Source organism: Furipterus horrens, unplaced genomic scaffold (genome assembly GCF_987537825.1).
Source record: "Furipterus horrens unplaced genomic scaffold, mFurHor1.1.pri manual_scaffold_15, whole genome shotgun sequence".
Taxonomy (NCBI): Eukaryota; Metazoa; Chordata; class Mammalia; order Chiroptera; family Furipteridae; genus Furipterus; species Furipterus horrens.
The window spans coordinates 21,019,350-21,039,578 of NW_028327185.1; the positions used below are offsets into that span (position 1 = coordinate 21,019,350).

The following is a 20,229-nucleotide window of genomic DNA, read 5'->3' on the forward strand; positions in this document are numbered from 1 at the left end:
GAGAAATTGACGGACTACTGCTCTCCATTACCTGGAGTTTGAGGAGGAAGAGCCAGAAGAGGAAGCGTGGGGTGGGCAAAGGCAGGCAGGAGTGAAATGCAAAAACCCTGCCCTGTCTCACAATTGAGGACTTGAGGAGGAGGCGGCTCCTACAATCTGGGAGAATGAAGGTCAACAGGAGAGACACCAATATAGTTGTACACCACGGATGAAGAGGACAATGTGAGGAGGGGCTGGCGCTGCCGAGCCAGCAGAGACAGGGTTTACAAGCACAGGGAGTGTAGAAAGAGAAGCTCAGGGCTGGACCATGATTTGATGATTCGTAAGATAAAACCAAGAGAGAAAGCAAACATGAAAGGCCCAGAGACGACTGGCGTCCCAGGAGGGGCAGTGGCACATGGTGGTGACAGGCAGACGCCAGCGGGAAGGGCTGCTGGGACGGCGAGGCAGATGAAGCCAGAGGAGAAACGCCGGTGGTCACTGCACAGAAAACCCTCAGTGTGCATGTTCTGAAAATGCCGTGGACCACAGTGGTTTCAGCAGAGCAAGAGAAGAAGGCAAAGATCACTCATTCTCAAAGTTTAAAAGCGAAGACAAGACACCGGGACAGTGGCTGGATAGAGAAAAATTCAGCAGATTAAGGTGAAGAATTCAGAGTCCAGCCGGTAAATGAAATGCAAACACCACTCCTTCCCCTGATTCAGGAAGGAAGAAACAGAAAAGGTTCTTGGAGGAAGGCATCTCTGCTTTTGCACAAAGTAGAAGGCAGCTCACAAAGGGAACGTGAACTTGGGACCAACGGAGCTAGTGTTTAGAAACAATTCGTTATTTGTCAGGAATATCACTAATCTAAGTATCAGCTCCTTCAAAGTGACTTCAAGATACAAGAAATGCTGGGGAGGGATGAGCTGGGTGTGGACAAGGCGCAGATGGAGCGAGAATGGGATGAATTGAGATTTGAGTTGTGGCACAGGGGCTCTCTTCTAGTCCCTCTATTTCAGTTATGTTTGAAATTTCCCTACTAAAAACTTATTTAAAATGTAAGGAATGCACTTACTTCTTTATCATTCTTATCTCTCAGATCAAATAAAGACACTGCTTGGTAAGACTATAGAAAAACACCTATTTCTCTTAATTCCTAATAACAGAAGGCTTTTCCATCTTTATTTTGTTAGAATAGAAGAGCTCTCAAAAAAACGATGATATACTCGATAAGCCAGGGATTCCTGTCTCCTAAATTAATTCAAATCTTGCAAATCACAATTTAGGACGTCCGTGCACTGGGGAAAGGACAACTGATGCTCAAAAACCAACTCACTGGAGCAAAGCAAGTCTCCCAGTACAGCCCATGTCTCTCCTTCAGTAAAAAAGAAAAGTGAAAAATCTCCTTTACTTACATAAGAAAAGCAATCCCAGAACTTTGGAAGAAATTGAGGGAATTTATGAAGAATCAATATAATGATCCATTCTATATAATATTTTATGGATGCCTGATTAGTGATGAAACCAGCCTGGAAAATCTTGTCAATGATTCTGTTCAAGAAGTTCTGAGAAAAATAAAATTCACAAATTAAATTGTGTTATGGTTATTGTTTTAACTTTATTTTTACTGAGATATAATTAACATACAATACTGTATAAATTTAAGGGATAAAAATGTTGATTTGACACATTCACATATCATGATATGATGACCTCCAGGGCATTAGCTAACATCTCTATCACGTCTCTCACATAATTATCATTTCTTTTTTATGGTGGGAACAATTAAGACCTAATCTCTTAGCAACTTTGAAAATGGTTAATTTAATTAAAAAATTAGTCACTGTTAAAAAAAACAGTTTTAAGTTTTATTCTAACTGTTGAATCTACCACTCTGCAAACAACGACCCTAAAAACTGCTGACTGAAATATGATGAGGAGGTACTTTTACTGAATACTTCACATTTTACTTGGACATTGACTCTGTGAGAAAGGTTTTTATCCTTTGTACTTTTACAGGGGAAAGAAGATTCAGAAAAGTTAATGACTGTCTCAAAGCCACATATCTAGTAAGCAGCAGAATTCACTGTTATGATGCGTCTAGATGCTCCTGACCAGTCAGCAGGAGGCAGACAAGCCAGGAGGGGCAGCACTGGGCCTCCTGTGGCTCCTTGGACGGACTCCCACCCCCCAGCCCACACAGCCTCCTGGTTCTGGCCAAGACTCTGACTCCAAGATCATCCTCCCTTGTACCATCTGCTTCAAAACTGCACTTCTATCTGGGTAACTGAACATATCTAAGGAGCAGGTAAAAAGCAGCTCCTTATATAAACACATAAAATATTTATTATGTATATTTATTTCAGAGAAGAAAAATTTTTCTTACAAGAATTTCTAATTGGTAGAAAAGCAGGACAGCTCATTTTAAGCCCCCACGACAGCAATATAAAGTGGAGCGTGAATTTAGGTTAGACTTGGTTGGAAATCCACCTTTACTAGCTGTGTTACCTGTTTCCTGAATGATACCGACAATCCACCCAGTAGCAACCCAAAATAACTTCGCTGTTGAAAATTAGGAGTTACGTTTTTAGATTTTCCAATCAAATGACATATGAACCTTTAAACACTTAAGATATTACATTAAAATATTGAAAGAAAAACACTCAATGGGGCCATGTAAATCAGTTTCTGATTTATTTCTGCAACATCTAATTGTCTCAGTATTCTTTTTGTTGAAAAAAAGTTCTGATTAACTTTAATTTTAAGAACTGAAGTATAAATTTTAAGCAGGTTACTTTCTCCATTTAAAAATGACTGTCCACTAAATAGTTTATTCATATGGAAACATTGTGCTTAAAGGTACAAATATAATAAATATTATACCTGATCAAATATGGGGAAAAGTACAAGCAGAATCTGCCATATTCGGTTTTTCATTCTGTGCTGTTGAGAATTCACATAGTACCGAGTTCTAGACGCAGACAGCAGTTCATCCTGGGGGTCAGGGAAGGGAATCAATATGAAATTACTTACTGAATTTGTGATTAATGAAAACAAAATCCACGGTAACTTCAAACTTAGAAGGTTAAACTCGGCACAGGAGCCTCTTACCCTCCAAAAGGGTGAAAGGAGGGTAAGAGAGACACTTGTTTCATTTCCCTTTAAAACAATGTTAAGTTAGTCACTTAACTTACCTGCTTTAAAAATCAGACAGGGAACTCTAATTGTATTCAGCACCAAAGTCTTTGGAAGGACTCTATTCCTGTGGCTGGCTAAGGGGCCATGGGACCGAGCGATGGAAGAGACTGATATCTGACCTGTCTCTGAAGGCACCAGCAGGCACTTCTCATCTTATGCCCTTTGTCTTGAGTCCGTTCAAAACACGGTGTGTGCGGCTGGGAGAAACACCCGAAGACAGGAGCGCCGCGGGCGGGGAGCGGCAGTGCCGCCGCCGGCAGAGCACGCACGGCAGCCGAGCCTCTCGCACCGGCACTGTCCTCACTGCACGCTGGCGTCCCGCCTGGTGGGGCGCCCTGCCGCTTCCAGTTCTAACGTCCTTTGGGAAACTGGCAAAATGCCATTTCCTCTGAGACAGGTCTCCCGACACCAACAGTGCGGAGGAGGACTTTTTTGCATAAAAATACCTCCCAGGTTTTATATAATAAAGCTGACAAATGTACGATGAACAGTGCATTTCACTGCAGGTGACCTGTGTGGCCACCAGTACATCTGGCGTCAAGCACTCCATCTACCTGGGCTTCAAATTCAGGGGTGAGCGCTGTACTTGACTCTACCTCTTTGCACCTTCTCCCCAGCTTTATCAAACCCGCTCTTCAGACAGTGTAACGTTCATTTATACGTAACTTTGCAGACTCAAAACAAAACTATTCGCATTATGCTAGTCTTTAAATTTTTACCTTTTAACTTTATCTTTTACATAAAACAGTGTATGGATACTGCACTCTACAACTGGTTTTGACTGATACTGGAAATACCCAGAGTAAAATTCAAATAGTACAGGGAAAACATTATTGTTCTCCAACCAAACTTGAGTTGGACAATTACTAACCAGCAGTTAACTAAAAATATGGAACATAAATCTCATGTTTTTTCTTGATAAAAAGTTAGAAAGACATTTTGTCACTAGAAAGAGCAAATGTTGGATTCTGACTTGCTAACTATACAACAAAGATACTTTACAAAAGAAAGAGCATATTTACTTTATCTAATAGTTTGATTGCAAGATCTTCCATAAACAACTTGTGAGACATATCTGAGCCATCTAATAAACACAGGAATTTGACAGCACAAATTCTGACATAATGGTCCTCTCTTTTGGTACTAAAAAATATAAAATAATAGACAATGTTAGCACATTTTCAAAACAGAAAAATACCTCAAATATTAGTTTCATAATATAACAAATAGAAAAACCTTCCAAAAAATTTTAAAATTAAGTAGGTCTATAATTAATGATGATGCTTTTAAATTCAGTATAGACAGTAGGAGATAACAAATGAACATATCAAAAGGATAGTCTGAAAGGGTAAAATTCACTCAAGACTTGTGGAAAAACCATGTGCACACAGCTGACTCTGAATTAATGATATCTTATCAGGGGACAAAATAGATCAGGACTCGTGAGGCTGTTCCTGAGTGAGGACCATCGACAGCTCCATCCTCTCAAGGGCAGCATCCCAGCATTTTCAGTATGCAAATGTGGAAAGATAAGGTAAGTGAGTTTCCAAAGTTCATTATAACTTACATTACCGTATTCCCTCACTTATCGCAGGTATTACGTTCTAGACACCCCCCACCCCCGCCACGACAGATGAAAATCCGCGAAGTAGGAACCCTACATTTATTTTAGTATTTATATATATTTTAAGGCTTTATAAACCCTTCCCCCACTTATAAACCGTTCCCACTCCCTTATTAACCTTTTCCACACTTTTATAAACACTACTTATGCTCTTAAACATATTCTACACCCTTAAACCTATGTAACTTTAACAGCATACGTATACAGTATGTATATCGCGGTTCACTTATTGCGGCCTCACTGTATCACGGGACTTTTAAAAATATATTTAATTATCGCGGATTTTTTGCTATATCGCGGGATTTTGCGGTACTGTATACGTATGTTGTTAATTACATAGGTTTAGGAGTGTAGAATAAATGTTAAGGCTCCTACTGTAAAATGGAAACAAATGTCATTTTAACTTAACAAAATACATGTCTCGTAGAACTCAGTTATTTTGGAATCATCAACTAAAAAATTTTACTTTTGTTGCTGCACTAAACTGGTCAAGAAAACAAGATCAATTAAAATAATTAACAATGAAAATGTATATTTTTAGTTTTTTAAGGATTTTATTTTTATTGATTTTTAGAGAGAGGAGAAGTGAGGAAGAAAGAGAGGGAGAGCAACACCGATGTGAGAGAGAAACATCAATCAGTTGCTTCTTGCACACATCCCAACAGGGGACCTAACCCACAATCGAGGCATGTTCCCTGACCAGGAATTGAACCAGCGACTTTTTGCTTTGTGGGACAACACCCAACAATCTGAGCCACATGGGTCAGGTTTAGACACACAGATTTTTGAAAATTATGTTAAAAAAATAAAACTTGTCCTGACTAGGTGGCTCATTTACTTGGAGCATCATCCATACACCAAAAGTTGTGGGTTCAATTCCCAGTCAGGGCACATAGCTAGGTTGCGGGTTCAATCCCTGGTTGGGGCGCATATGGGAGGCAACTGATCGGTGTTTCTCTCTCTCTCTCACCCCCTTCCTCACTCTTTAAAATCAATGAGCATATCCTCAGGTGAGGATTAAAAAACAATAAAAAATAAAACTTTTTAAAAAGCTATTTGATGAACTCCCAAAACATTAATCCAGAGATTAGATGAATAGTCTTATCCTAGATATTAAAATTTTAGGGCCTGTTCCAAGAGTGATTTTATTTTTGTGTAAGCATTTTGACTTGTTTATATGGTGACTGTTAGCAAAAAAAAAAAAAAAGAATAAAATATGTGTGCTGATAATCACCCCCCAGGCCAAACAAAGAGGGACAGGGGTTTTATGTTCCCCATAGTAATTTCCTTATTTATGTTGGACTTCACACTATAAATTTTTTAAACTTTATCAAATTTTAGTAAATAATGTCAATTCTGAAGAAAATATATTAGTAACAGAATATAATTTCTAACATAGTTTTGAAGGCTCATTCAGTATCTTGTGAGAGTAAATATTTATTTACTTTAACAAATACAGAATGGTTCTCCTATAATAAATTCTAAATGTCCCATTACGACAAGGTGTGAAGAACCCCTAGTACTTACTTCTCGATAACAACATTTGCCGCACAATCGTGTCCGAGATTTTCTATAAAGGTCTGTACGTCCTGAATGAGTCTTCCCATAGAAAACATTTGATAAAACAACAGGTTTTAGACAGAAAAAAAAAATTAAGGCCCCCAATTTAAAGTTAACTAATACTTTATATTCTGTTCATTGAAGGTCACAAAATAAAAACAATTCTACCCACGTAGGTACTTAATATAAGTTAGGACAGGCTGTGATAACAGCATGCTTACCTTTGATCACGCCTAAACACAGTTCCAAATACACATGCCTCGAGGACCAGTTCGCTGTAATTTTTAGCACTTAATAAAGACCCATGGGACACATTTGAAGCAGGAACTAACCAAGACTGGCAGCAATAAGTTATCAGTGTATTGAAGACTCCAGTTTTTACAGTAGACATTTCAATCATCTTGTACATAATCTGGAATGAAAAACAATGGTCACTGTAACCTTTGACCAAGTTAGTTTTTTTCCTAAAAATCTTAGTGTTGCTAAAAACTGTCATGTGAATGGCTTCAAATGATAGTTCCAACAGAAGCATGAGTACAGTTTGAAAATTAAAAATTCTTTATCATTAGAATTCTACAAGATGTGCAGTAATCACAGAATGTGACTTTTCATTTCTCAATAGTAACATGTTACTGATGTTGATAGTCACCCCGAACTTTCCAAGAGAAGCCAGGGTCCCAAAGGAAGAGAGCAGTTTTGGTTTCTTTGTATTTTGACAGTGGCCTCCCTTCCCCTGCGGCAGCAAAGCCCTCAGTCTCTGAAGTGTGTGCTGGGCGGCAGGGAAGGGCTGAGAGGCAGGGAGCAGCAGGGTCCTACAGGGGCGTGTCCTTCTTCCCCTTAGGCACAGGCACGTGTGAATTCCTAGGCCTGCTGTCACTCCCTCCTGCTGTGTTCCCTGCTACGGATCAGTGGTTAGAAAGGCAAATGCCTCCAGAAGCCAGAAGGACCCTTGATTAGGGTATATTCACAGAAATATGTCTCATACAAGAAAAGCAATGGCACAAATGCACTGACAAACGGCGCCTGACATTTGCCCTCAGCGTCCAGAGGACAGGAGGACACGGTGTGGACTGGAGAGAAGGAACGGGCAGGTGCACGGGCCGCACCTACTCAACGCCAGGGGACTGCAGTCATGTAGAAAGGACCAAGGGTGCCAGACCATTCCATTTTCCATGATCTTCATGCAAATTTCCCAATACTGGCAAGCTGGCAAGTCATTCAAAATTTTAAACATGATATGAACCAATAACATACGTTCATGGGGTGGATGTGGTTCATACTGCTCTTTGACATCTAAAATTTCCTTGTTCTTGTTTATGACATTGAAGAAGGTTGAAAATGTTAACTGAATGACTAAATAACAAATCTAATATTCAGTGACAAATATAACTCTTCTTCCTCCTGTGCTACAAGGTCATATAAATTAAAAAGAAAACCATTTTTTAAATTAAATTTATTGGGTGACATTGGTTAATAAGATTACATAGGTTTCAAGTGTACCTTTTACGTAAAGCAGTCAAATTTATAGAGACAGAAAGTAGAATGGTTACGGGGGAGGGGGAGATGGGGAGACATTAATGGACATACTGTTTCGGTTGTGCGAGATGATGAAGTTCTAGAGATCTGTCACAACAGTGTGAATATGCTTAACATTCCTTAACAGACGTAAGTATAGTTAAGATGGTAAATTTTACGCATGTGTTTTTTACCCCAATTATAAGAAAGTTACCTCTTTTATTTTGAAATATGCCTGGCCTTTGATTTTTGCAGCAATGGTAAGAACTTTGGTATCAAAAACGAACTGAACAAAAGCTTTTAAATTAGACCAGAATATCAACTGAGTGTTGCTTAAAGAAGATATAATCTTCCACGCTGTGTCAAAAGCCTCGATGCAGATTGATTCAGAGGCCGCCATAAGCTGGCAGAAAAAGAGAGAGAAATACATAATTATCATTTAATTTCAGAAGCTGACTTCATTCGTACAGTTATTCTTTCACTCGTGGCTCCCGGTCTCTCACCTTGGGAAGCAAGAGCTTCATGCAGTGGAACACAGGTAAGACCCGGTCAGCGGGGAGAAGGGCGAGGGCGTCTAGTGCAGACTGCAAAGTCGTCGCTGGCGTCTGGACGGCAGGCAGAATGGGCTCCAGGAGGTTGCCCTCCAAGGCTGGTGTAAGGGTGTGATACTTTTTCAACAGAAAAGAGAGGCAGACCCACTGGTCATGAATATACTGTGCAGCTATTTTCCCCCATCCTTGGGAAGATGATTCTTCAAAAAACCTGAAACAAAAACAAAAACAAAGTCATTGCCCCGTCCTTCCTTAGTCTGTCTCAATTTCGTGTGCACATGTACACTATTCTTTCAAGGGGAGAAATTAGCAGTCATTATGCAGTTATTATTAAATATCCTGTCCACCCAAAAACAAGGAAACCACATGAATTTCAATTTTTTCTAACTACCCTAAAAGTAGGTATTTTCACTCACTTTATATGATTCACTAAAAACTAAATGCGGAAAAGCTCACGGGTTTCCAGGAGGGAGAAGAACATGGGATGACACGTGATCATCCTGAATGGAGCCTAATCTACTTTGTGAAACCCTGTCCTCTGTGTTGGGCAACCAGTCACCCCAGTGACTGAACGAGAATGGATTTTCAACGTGAGCAGCCAGGATGCCTCTCGTGGGGGTGCTGTACTGCGAGCGGTGAGCGCACCTGCTTTGCTCCTCTGGGTGCGTCTTCTGCAGCATCTGATTGAGCTGGAGGGAGGCGAGGAACCTCTCCATGGGCCCAACATCCGGGGGGTCCGGCTGCAGCTCTGGCTTCTGGTCCATGGCCCTGCACACCGTGGCCAAGGCCGCCATACTGACCACCCTCTGCACCTGCCTGCCCAGCGTCGGCTCCTGAGGAGGAAACACAGCACCGTTACCTACCGGGAGCCGGCCTCAGCCGGCAGGACCCAAGCTGCCGTCTAAAGCCACCGTGCCTTCTCTTCTCTCTTCCTGCTCCTGAACATCAGAGGGAGCCCAGTGCACACCAGGCGGCTTCACGCCTCTCCACAGACCGGTGTGAACGAACAAATGCACAGCGGCAGTAAACACCCAGTGGGGCAGACAGAGGAGGCAGGCAGATCTCACCTGGCAGGTGGGTGCCCGGAGCAGCCCACGACAGACGCCCCACCTGTCTGTGAGTTAGGACACTCAGCCTCTTCCTACCCAACGACACATCTGGATTCAACAGCCCTCTGGGTGAGTCTCATAGTAACTGCTTGGCTGAAAAATGTTTTAAAAAAGGCTCCAGGCACACATGGAAGTAACTCCCTCAATCAGCTGCACGCCGCTTTGGAGGTAACATGGCCCGGCTGTCAAGGGCTGGCTGAGGTCTGAGTCCTGCTCTGCGCTTGCGACCAGGGTGACTGTGGACATGCTGCACCTCAGTGTCTGTAAAGTGCAGCCGCACAGAACCCACCTCCAGGGCTACTGGGAAGCACCTGAAGCTCTACATGGAGGAGCACAAGGGAGGAAACCGCCTGGAACCACGAAGCAGGACACAGGCAGGACGGCAGCTGCACCTGGAACCCCAGGCAGCTCTCCCGAACACTGCCCACAGCGGCACGTGCCGAAGGAACTTCCCACTACTGATGCCACATGGTCCCTCGCCCCCCACCATATGTCATGTGGCTCTGCAAGTTTTACATAGCAACGCTGCCAACATACGAAATACAATTTACTGTTACTTTTGAGCCAATATGGTCCCTGTTAGCCTTCTTGTAATTCAGTGAATGACTAAAGAAACCAAGCTCCCTTTAAGAATTACTGTGCGCGGCTCATGATTTTGGTCTTTCATATGTCTAATGTATTAATTTTTACTAGCCAGGATGTTATCATTTTTTAGGGAAGTTCTCCAAAACTTTCAAATAGGTGGTTAAAGCAATCAAGTAGCTTCGTTATTTTAATTAGCAGCCCGGACTAAACTATGATTCAGGTCAACTTCATTGAACACTTACCAGGCGTTAAGTAAAAATAGCTAATGTTTATTGAGGGCTTCCTATGTCCCAGGCACTGTTCTAACATGTATCAGCTTGTTCAAATTCTCATATCAACCCTATAACCCTCTTTTTGCAATTGTGATATAGGAAGCACAGAGAAGTCAAGTAATTTCCCCAAGGTCACACAGCTAGCAAGGATAAAGCCAGGAGGCACCCCCTGGAAGTCTAAACTCCAAAGCCTGAGCTTGTAACCACTAGGCTTTATGAAGTCACGTTTAAGAAATGCCTCCAGGTAGTGAAATCTAGTGGAGAAGACATATATACAGAAATCACTCCCCAAGCAAGTGGATGGGAGTAAACGCCGTAATGGAGGAATAAGGAGCAACAGCAAAATGAAGGAAAGGAGGAGACACCGACCAAGAAGGCCTCAAAGAAAACGTGGTCTGTGTTGGGCCATCCAGGCTACTGACAGGCATGTACTGGAGGGAGGACATTCTCAGGGGAGGGATCAGACGGAATGACATGTGGCTGTGGCCTGTGCCACTCTGCCTGGTGGCTGATAGGGATGCAGCCGAGAAGAAGGCAGTGGATGACAAAGTCAGACAAGGAGGCAGAAAGCCAGGTCTGGAGGGCTCTGGACACCAGGCTGATTAATGTGGACATAAAGTGGCCCTCACTGGTGCACGAGCAAAGACCTAGCATGGATCCCTTCCTGGATGTAAGCGATGTTAAGACTGAAGTCGACACACCTTTGTTATTTACCTAATAAAATGGGAATCCCAATTCTCATCAAATATGATGAGCAAAGGATACTATTTTAAAATGTGATTTCAGCCGATGCTTTTTATATCAAAATACTATATAATGATCAAATATGCATTCCATGTAAGCCTTACCCAATGGAACTACAAACCCTGAATCACAGAGCATTACCTGTTCACTGTCTGTGTCTTGAAGATGCCGAATGCATGCGTTTTTCAAGGGAGAAATGACTCTCCAGATGGGGTTGTCTCTCTTCCACTCCACCGTCCGATGGAGATTTGTGAGCTCAGTTAAGACCTGCAGGTATAAGTGGCTACGATCCAGGTCTGAAACCTAAGAGGGACAATAAAACACTCAACAAGCCAGCAGGGTCCATGATTTTCATAAAACTACAAGCGCGCAGAAGGAAAATAGTTTGTTTAAAGGCACTAAAACAACACACTGATGAGAGAAAAGCTCAGTCCCCCCAAGAAGCCTTCCATTCCCTCCCCCTCTGTGCGCCCACCGGGCCCCTGCCCTCTGCACAGCCACCCATAAACCGCGGCCGACTCTCTGGCTGCCACCTGGGGTGTGAGGCCCGGAGAGGCAGGAACCACGTACCCCCAGCCCTGCCCCCAAGACTCGCACATGGTCAGCAGCAGGCAGGTTCCCACTCCACACTCACACAGAAGGTGCCCACCCACTTCACTAAGGTAACGACTAAGGTTCAGGGAGGTTAAGAAGCTTGCCCAGCATCTCAGAGCCAGCCAGGGGGACGGACAGACTTAACCGCAGGCCTTGGTTCCTGGCCCAGCCAGACCTGGCTGCAGCCTAGCTCCACCACTCGCCGGCTCTGTGGCCTCCGGCAGGCCACCTAAGCTCCTAAGGCCAGCTCCTTGTCCGTGCAACGGGGAGGGTAACGTCTGTCCATCACAGGGTTTTGGAAAGAATTGAAAGTATGCCAAATGAACTGAGTGGTTATTATTAGGCCCGAGTTATTATTACTATACCAATCACTCTACCCTCAGAGGCCTCCCATGGCACACAGGAAGCACACACTTCATTAACATAATCGGTTTCTACTGAGCAGCCACTGCAGGCCAGGCGCTCCGCCAAGTGGCAGCTGAGACTCCCTGTGAACCATGGCTTCCCTCCCTGAGAGCCAGAGGCGAGGGCAGTGGGGGAAGAGTTTCTGTTAAACTCCGAACTACCCAACAAACGTACTTAATCAGGGATGCCAGTATCTAATTTATTGAAGAGGCATTTTTCAAGACAACTTTAAACTACCAAATATTGAGTTTACTTTGTAAAATCTTTGCTTCTAAAGATAAAATCACATTAACCTTTCCATTTTTAAAGTTACTGTTAGCTTCAAATTCCAAGCAGAAACACTTATCTTACACAACAAGCACAATGGGGTTTGTTATACTTCTTTTGTAGATGTCTAACAATTTTCGTAATCAAAATGTAATAATACTGATAATAAAGTGATATTGGAGCAAGATAAATAAAAAAGTTAAAACTTTAGTTAAAAATAAACAGTCCCCGCTACAGATTTTGTTTACTCGGTACTCCCCAATCAGAGGGTTTTCTCTTTAGTTCCTTGCCTTTATATCATAACATCTCAAGTCTTTCAGTATAAAATTTGTCTTTTTATATTTTCACACCTGCTTATCAGCTATTAAACAAATGTACTTAATTGGGTATTCCAATCAACGTTGTTAAAAAAGTATACTTTCTAACATCACTGACAACTGATTCTAATTGCATCAACATTTGCCCCTAGGGATTGCAACCAAAAAACAAACAAACAAAAAAAGAAATTAAGAATAGGCATTGCTATAAGAATTAGTATTTTAAAAATATTCTTAAAGAAAGAGGGGAACTTATGATTTTTCCATATGTCCTGGAAAGAACAGGTGACGTGGAGAGCAGAGACAAAGAAAACAGGTACATTCACCACGCACCCTCTCATCTGAGACCCACTGTCCCCGACCCTAACGACAGCCTCAGTTCCCATGCCCACCCTCCGCCCGCCTGCAGCGGCCTGGGAGATAACGGTATTTTGGGCAGGGAGTTCTCCGCCTGTAGTGGCCTGGGAGATAGCAGGGGTGCATCAAACCGAGTTGCATTTGGCCTTGCTCAGCCCGTCATACTTGCAGCTGCGAGATAACCAAACAGCCACTAAACTCAATACTTCCTTTTTTCTTCCCCCTATAAAGCAACCCGCTCCTCCCCGAGGAGTCCGGAGTTGGAGCCACCCACAGCACGGCTCCCTCCCCGCTTGCTGAGTCTCCCAATAAACTTCTTTTTTCCTGCTCACCATGTTAATGGCCTTCTGAGTGACTCCGTTCTTACACCTAACTCATTTCGGAATCACTTATGCAGTTTTAAAATATAGATGCAGTGATACCTGGTCCCATCCCAAACCTGCCACATCACAGTCTCTGGATGTTGGGAGCGAACACGCACCACTATGCGGAGCACCACGGAACACTCTGCGTGTGAAACTCTCAGCCCTGCGAAGGCGCTGTATACTCTCCTGTGTGCAAACAAGGAGCGGGGCCCTGGAAAGCCCCCCAGCTTCCGCAGCATCACAGGAGTTAGCGGCAGGGAAGTGGGACCGGGGACTGCAAAGCTTCTACTTTTCTGCTTCCTAGACTGCCTCTCGAGAACGACCACAGGAGTAATTTTCTTCTCAATGCAACACAGGGCCTGAGTCAGCCCTCACAGCAGCATTGGTGGGAAGGAGGAGGAGTCGCCCGACGGACACTCACAGTGCTCAGTTCATTCGTGGTCAGTCTCCTGAGGAGGAACTGGCCGATGCTGTCTTCAGTGGACGCCACGAGGTTCTGGAGGAGCGGAAACACCTCATCTGTATAGAAAAAAATGCAGCTGAATGATACAAGGAAGCACTTCGGTTCAAACACACCAGTCTGTCTAGTAAAAGTACAACTATGTGAAGCAGCTGGGTAAGCCACTTACCCAAAGTGGATTCTGGTAATACAACAGCCATTAATACTGTGGGGAAGCTGTAATTAAGCTGAGCACCCCCGTAGGATTCTGGCTCTGGGTGGGCCGCAGCTACCCGTCCCGACAGAGTATTGGAAGCAGCTGTTTAAAGACTTGAAAGGTCACAGCAGTAGGTGGGTGGGAAAGAAGTAACACTGAGTGAGAGCTGGGAGCTTTCCCCGGCCCTCCGGCAGGCTGGGACCAGGCGCAGGAGCACCGAAAGTGGCAGCAGGATGGTCAGAGCGTGAAAGGAGCACCCCAGGAACCAGACAGCGAGTCTTGCAGGGAGTCCACAGAGGGCGGCGCTCAGGAAAGTGGCCCCATGACAGCCATGCTGCAGGGTCCCATACTCGTCAGCACGCCCGGCCCCCGATGGAGCCCACATGGCTCAGGGCAGATGGCACTGCCAGGGATCCGAAAACTAACTGCAGGGGAACCAACACCCGCAGAAGCTGGGTCGGAACCGAGGCCTTACCCCAGCCAGGCTGACTGTGTGTTGAACAAAATGCCACCATGTCCCACAAAATAAAACCAGATGCAGAGTCTCACCATAGATCACTCAAGTTAACTAGACACACAAGCATGACCAGCGCATGAAGTATCAGGAAATGCCCAGGAAAAGCCATCAGCAAACAACTCGGAGGTGCCACTCATGTCAGAAAAATATGACGAAGACTTTAAAGCAGCTATTTATAAAAATGCTTCAACAGTCAATCAAGAACACCCTTGGAAAAAATGGAAAAACAGAAAGTTTCGGCAAAGAAATAGAAGTTAAATGTGAAAAGCATGGAGGGAGGAGGGTCACTGGGTGGAGGGGAACAAAGGGAAAAGAAATTGGGACTACTGTAACAGCATAATCAATAAAACATATTAAAATAAAAATAAAAAAAACATAAAAAGCAAACAGATTTTGTAATTGAAAAGTACAGTAATTGAAATTAAAAAACAAAACAAAAAACTCACTGGGTGGGATCAACCACAGAAAAGAGATACAAGAGAAAAGTCAGCGAACTTGAAAACAGATCAATAAAATAGACAACCTGAACAATAGGTGAAAAAAGTGATTCAGAAATAAAGAGCCTCGGAGCCCTGCAGGAGGAGGAAAGACTTGTGCTGAAAAACTGGCTGCGCAAAACACTGGCTGGACGCTTTCAAGTTCAAGAAGTTCAGGGAGCCCAGACTTAAATCAGCACAAAGAAAGTCATTCCCAGACACAGCTTAACTGAACTGCTCAAAACGAAAAACAAAGAAACACTCTTGAAAGCAGAAAAAAAACAACATATAACTTTGGGGATGAGACTCCATGGGGCCAGAAGCAAACGGAACATCTTCAAACGGTGGAAGAACAAGGTTTATCAGATGAGAATTTTATATCCAGTGAAAATATTCTGCAGAAGTGAAAGAGACATTCTCAGGTGAAGAAAAACTAAAGAGATTTCATTGCCAACAAAAAACCTGTTCTAAAAGAAATGCTAAAAGGTGTTTTGTTTTGTTTTTCACGAAATGTCTATGACAAATACAGGAACAGAGAAATGAACAAAGAACAAAAGATCCGTCAACAGACAGGTGAGTGGAATAGGCTCTTCTGCCGAGTTCTTTAAAATCCATTTAATGGCTGAAAGCAAACCTCTCACGCTGCCTGGGAGCATTTTCAGCAAATGTGGCCCTAAGACCACTACAGCTCTGGACCGGGGATAAAGGACTGACATTCACTTCAGGTGGAGAGATGTGAGTTTTACCTGGGCGTGAAAAGTTAGACACGCACCTTGTAGAGGAAGTAAACAGAATACAAACAATGCAACGGCAGGCCTAAATCCAGACATACAGTAATCAGATTGAGTACAAACGGGCTACACCAATGAAGGCAGGGACGGTCAGAGTGGATGACAATGTATGGCCTACCTATATGCTGTCTAAAGAGGTCCACTTGAAATGTAATGATCTAAATACAATTTTTAAAAAGGCCAGAAAAAATATACTATGCAAATTCTAACCAAAGTAGGAGTGGTTCTGTTACTATCAGACGAAGGAGCGCTCAGAGTACATAAAATGACCAGGGATAAAAAGAAACATCACACGGTAACACACAACCCTAAACATGGACGCACCAAACACCAGGACTTCAAACTACATGAAGCCAAACTGGCAAAACGGAAAGGAGAAAGAGACAAATCCCAAATTACAGTTGGGGACGTCAACATTCCTCTCTCAGGAATAGAAAGAGCAGAAACTCGGCAAGGATATAAAACTGAAAACCCCGTGAAACTCCTGGATGTGAACGGCACTAACAGGAACATGCCACTCAACAGCAGCGGCCCACACATTATTTTCAAGTTACGTAGAACATTCATCAAGAAAGACCACACCCTCAATCATAAAACAAACCTTCAGGAGTTTTTAAAAACTGAAATTGTACAACGTATGCTCTGTAGCTAAAAAGGAATTAAGTTAAAAAGCAATAACAGAAAGATGACAAATGCCAACTCAACACCTCGGCTAGGATAATAGCTAAAAGGTCCCTCACACGTAAACTACGCAAAAACAGAACTTCCCATCTTTTCTCCAAAATCTTCTCTAACTCCAGTCTTCTATCTCAGTTCAAGGTAATGCCAATCTGTCCAGCTTCTCCAAAAACCAAGTAGCCTCTGCGCTCCCTTTTCTCACAGCCCACACCCGCCCGTCAGGAAATCCTGCTGGCAGAACCATCAGAGTACATCCAAAATCTGGACTCAGCATCCGAGGTCTGTGCCTGGTCCCTGCCCGGCAGCTTCTCTTCTGGCGTCTGCTCCTGCCCCTCTGGCTTCTGCTCAGCGCTACAGCCGACTGAGCTTTTTCTAATTTAAGTCAGACCTTATCGCTGCTCAGCTCAAACCTTCTCATAAAGCCGTCCCCCTAACACGGGCCACAAAGCCCTCCATGACAGCCACACCCAAACCTGCCCTTACTTCTCAAAAGTCATCTCTGATCACTCTCACTCGGCTGCCTCCTCCGACAGCCAGCACTCCCACAGGGGCCTCACCTGACCTCCCTCCCTCATTCTTTAGTCTCTGCTGAAATGTCACCTTCAGAGTGGGCCTTCCGGACAGCCTCCCTAACTCTGCACCCCTGTGCCTCCACCCCAGCACGTCCTCTGCTTTCCCTGTCTGATTACCCATCCCCCCATGGAACTGTGTATGTGTTACATCGTTAACACTTGTCACCTCTCTTCCCAGCCCCTGCAGTCCCACCAGAATGCTACCTGCACAGGCAGGGACTTTGTGTCCTCCTTCACAGCTAGTCAGTGCTCAAATCGGTGCCTGGCCAACACCAGATGAATGGACCCCAACACCAGATCCAAGGTTCTCATCTCCCTCAAGACAAACATCTTCCAAACCTGAGCACTAGCACAGATCGCACCACAGGGGAAACGCACGGGAAATGCGACTGACCACCCATGCTCCAAACGATCTCCGTCACCTCACTTCCTTTCTCCCATGAGTCACTGCAGTTTTAACAGGCTTTAAAAGAAAAAGGAACAGAGGACAAAGAGCAAAGCCACTGTCGTTTGTACCCTCTCAAAAAGAGAACAGAAGCTGTTATGGTATCTCTATTTTTTGTATATTTAAAATTTCCATAATACAACTCTGAAAAATAAACTTCAAAAATTTTAAAACACAACGACATCAAAGTTGCCCAGCAGAGCAGCACACTGCCTGGACCTCCCCACAGAGAGCAAGTGCACCTAGACATTCCCATTGGCTGTCCACTGACCCTTGTCCAGGCAGTTAATCCCTAGCCTATTTGCTCACTTATAAAACTCAAGTAACTCTTTTCCACTTCTCGTATCAAAGACAACTTGCAGGATTTAAGGCCTACACTTAATTAAAACTTGACACGGGTTAGCAGTTACACAGCAGTCCTTTACGAGTCTTCCACGGTAGCACATGGAGATCTGCACGGGGAGCAAGAGGCTCTTACACGCTTCTCGTGAGAACACAGGATGTGTGCACAGCCCCTCGGTGATACCATCTTACTGTGTCTCATAAGCTGAACGTGCACGTACCCTAAGAACGAGAACACATGGTCCAGGAGACACGCAGACAGGGTCCACACAACACCACACCAACAGTAATCCCCAAACGCAACCCACTGCCCTGCACAGGAGCGGGCAGAACTGTGCTGTCACCACACAAAGGCACTTGCACACGGGAATGACGAAGACAGGACACGGATGAATCTCAGAAACACATCAGGTGAAGAATGTTACAGAAGACTTCTTCCATAAAGCAACATTTCTATGAAGTTCACAAGCAAGACAACATATTGTTGAAAACGGTCTATGTATGTGGTGAAACCATTTTTTAATGTGCACGGAGTGATAAAGATAAAAGTCAAAATAGAAGGCAGCTTTGTTCTTAGGTTGGGTGGTGAGTTCTCAGGTGTTTATTCGGCATCATAACATATATAACCTCCTGTGAACCAAACATCACGACAGTTTCCCAGAAGGCATCATGACCCAGTCCTGCGCCTGCAAGTGCGAGCCTCGTAAAATATCAAGACAGGCTGTGAACAATAACTAACAAATGCTACCACATAGCTTGTGTCCCTTGCTCCTTCAGAAGGATAAAAGTAAAAGGGTTTTTAAAGGACAATTACTGCACGAGCCCACGTATATGCAGCACCTGCAGGAGTCACGTCCGTAACCACACCGAGTGCAATGTGGGTGCAGGGCTGGGAGGAAGAGAAAACCAGAGCTGCTGTTTAATGGGCAGTGTCCGTTCGGCAAGATGAAGTGAGTTGTGGATGGACGATGGTGGCGGTAGCAGAACAGTGGGAATGTGCTCAAACCACTGAACTGCAGGCTTCAAATGATTACGACGGTAACTTCTGTTATGTATATTTCACCACAAAAAAGAATAAAAGTTATTGGGCCACACACATGCGCACACAAAATACCCATCAAAAGAATCCAAACGTATGCCCTACGGAGTTCAAAATCTTATTAAAAAAGTCACTGTTCCGTGTACAGCATTTGGTTCTGCAACCATTATCAAATATATGAGAACCTGGAAACCAGGTACACTGTTTCATAAGCACATTTTAAAATCTAACCTCATCAATATTATCCTCAAGTATACTAACAACAATGTTTTTCTAGGATTTTCTTTTTTTAAATTTCTGCAATTCCCAATGACATTGGTCAGGAAGGACTAAGAATCAAGTTTACCCACCAATCTGTAACGTCCACTGCATTTTCAACTGCTGATTGACATGTGTCTTAGCTCAAGAGGGAAGAAAGAGCTCAGGGCTTCTATCTACTACTGTGGTACTTTCTATATGAAGTATTTTCTCCTTAGGAGGTGCTCAGCGAGTAACACATTTAAAAGTAAAATTGCTGTCATCCTTATGCTTTAGCTTACTTTCTGCAACATCTAGCCTAGTGACAATTAGAAATGGATCTTGCTTAAATATACATGAAATAGTGATCATTTTCAATCATCTGAAAGTCAGTGAGCAAGCAAAGAATTTTTAAAAACAAGAGCAAATGAAATCACATTCTAAAACCAAGAGTAACTAACACTGGACTGTCCGCTCCATGGGGGCAGAACTTTGCTCCGTCCCCGCTGTGTCCCAGAACCAAACTGCTGAATGCATGAAGTAGTCTTTTTATTTTACAAGGCTGGGACCTTCCTTTCATTCTAAATGCCAACAATACACCAAGCAAGACACTGGGAGAAACCGTGCATCCTCACCATCGTGGGCACTGGGACCTTTCGACAAGCAAGTGTGCAAGAGCGTCACCAGCATCTGGAGGCACCGGTCGGTCTTCAGCAAGGGCAGGTAGGCATTCGTGCCCAGCTTCATAAGGGCATCCAGAAGAGGGTCTAAGAACATCCTCAGTACATTCTGCGTTCTCCGCTTTTCGCTAGACATTAAAAAACATGCCCAAATCAAGCATTTCAAAAGCATCGGGAAAGTATTTACCAACTATAATGTGTGGAGTTGGTTAACTCATGGACTCAGTGAGACAGAAGCACTCCGGTGGATGAACCCAGCACCTCGCAGGACTGACCTTCCCTTCTGTCTGCTCGCCGCCCCTCCGGGGTGGACAGCAAGTCACCAGCGTGAAAGCACAGGGAAGGGCACAA

At 43.8% G+C, this 20,229-nt stretch overlaps 1 protein-coding gene across 1 annotated transcript in view; it reads right to left on the minus strand.

The window, feature by feature from the left end:
* The window catches only part of TARBP1 (tRNA guanosine 2 -O-methyltransferase TARBP1), a 61,882-nt gene that overhangs the window by 16,922 nt on the left and 24,731 nt on the right, over window positions 1–20,229 (minus strand). Inside the window, exons 12-22 of the mRNA XM_090263309.1 lie at window positions 19,834–20,006; window positions 13,867–13,964; window positions 11,282–11,443; window positions 9,076–9,263; window positions 8,383–8,641; window positions 8,094–8,282; window positions 6,586–6,776; window positions 6,332–6,403; window positions 4,203–4,323; window positions 2,866–2,976; window positions 1,398–1,547 (exon numbers count right to left, since the gene is read on the minus strand). Of these exons, the coding sequence (XP_090119435.1) occupies window positions 1,398–1,547; window positions 2,866–2,976; window positions 4,203–4,323; window positions 6,332–6,403; window positions 6,586–6,776; window positions 8,094–8,282; window positions 8,383–8,641; window positions 9,076–9,263; window positions 11,282–11,443; window positions 13,867–13,964; window positions 19,834–20,006 (1,714 nt within the window). The remainder of the gene's footprint in view (window positions 1–1,397; window positions 1,548–2,865; window positions 2,977–4,202; window positions 4,324–6,331; window positions 6,404–6,585; window positions 6,777–8,093; window positions 8,283–8,382; window positions 8,642–9,075; window positions 9,264–11,281; window positions 11,444–13,866; window positions 13,965–19,833; window positions 20,007–20,229) is intronic.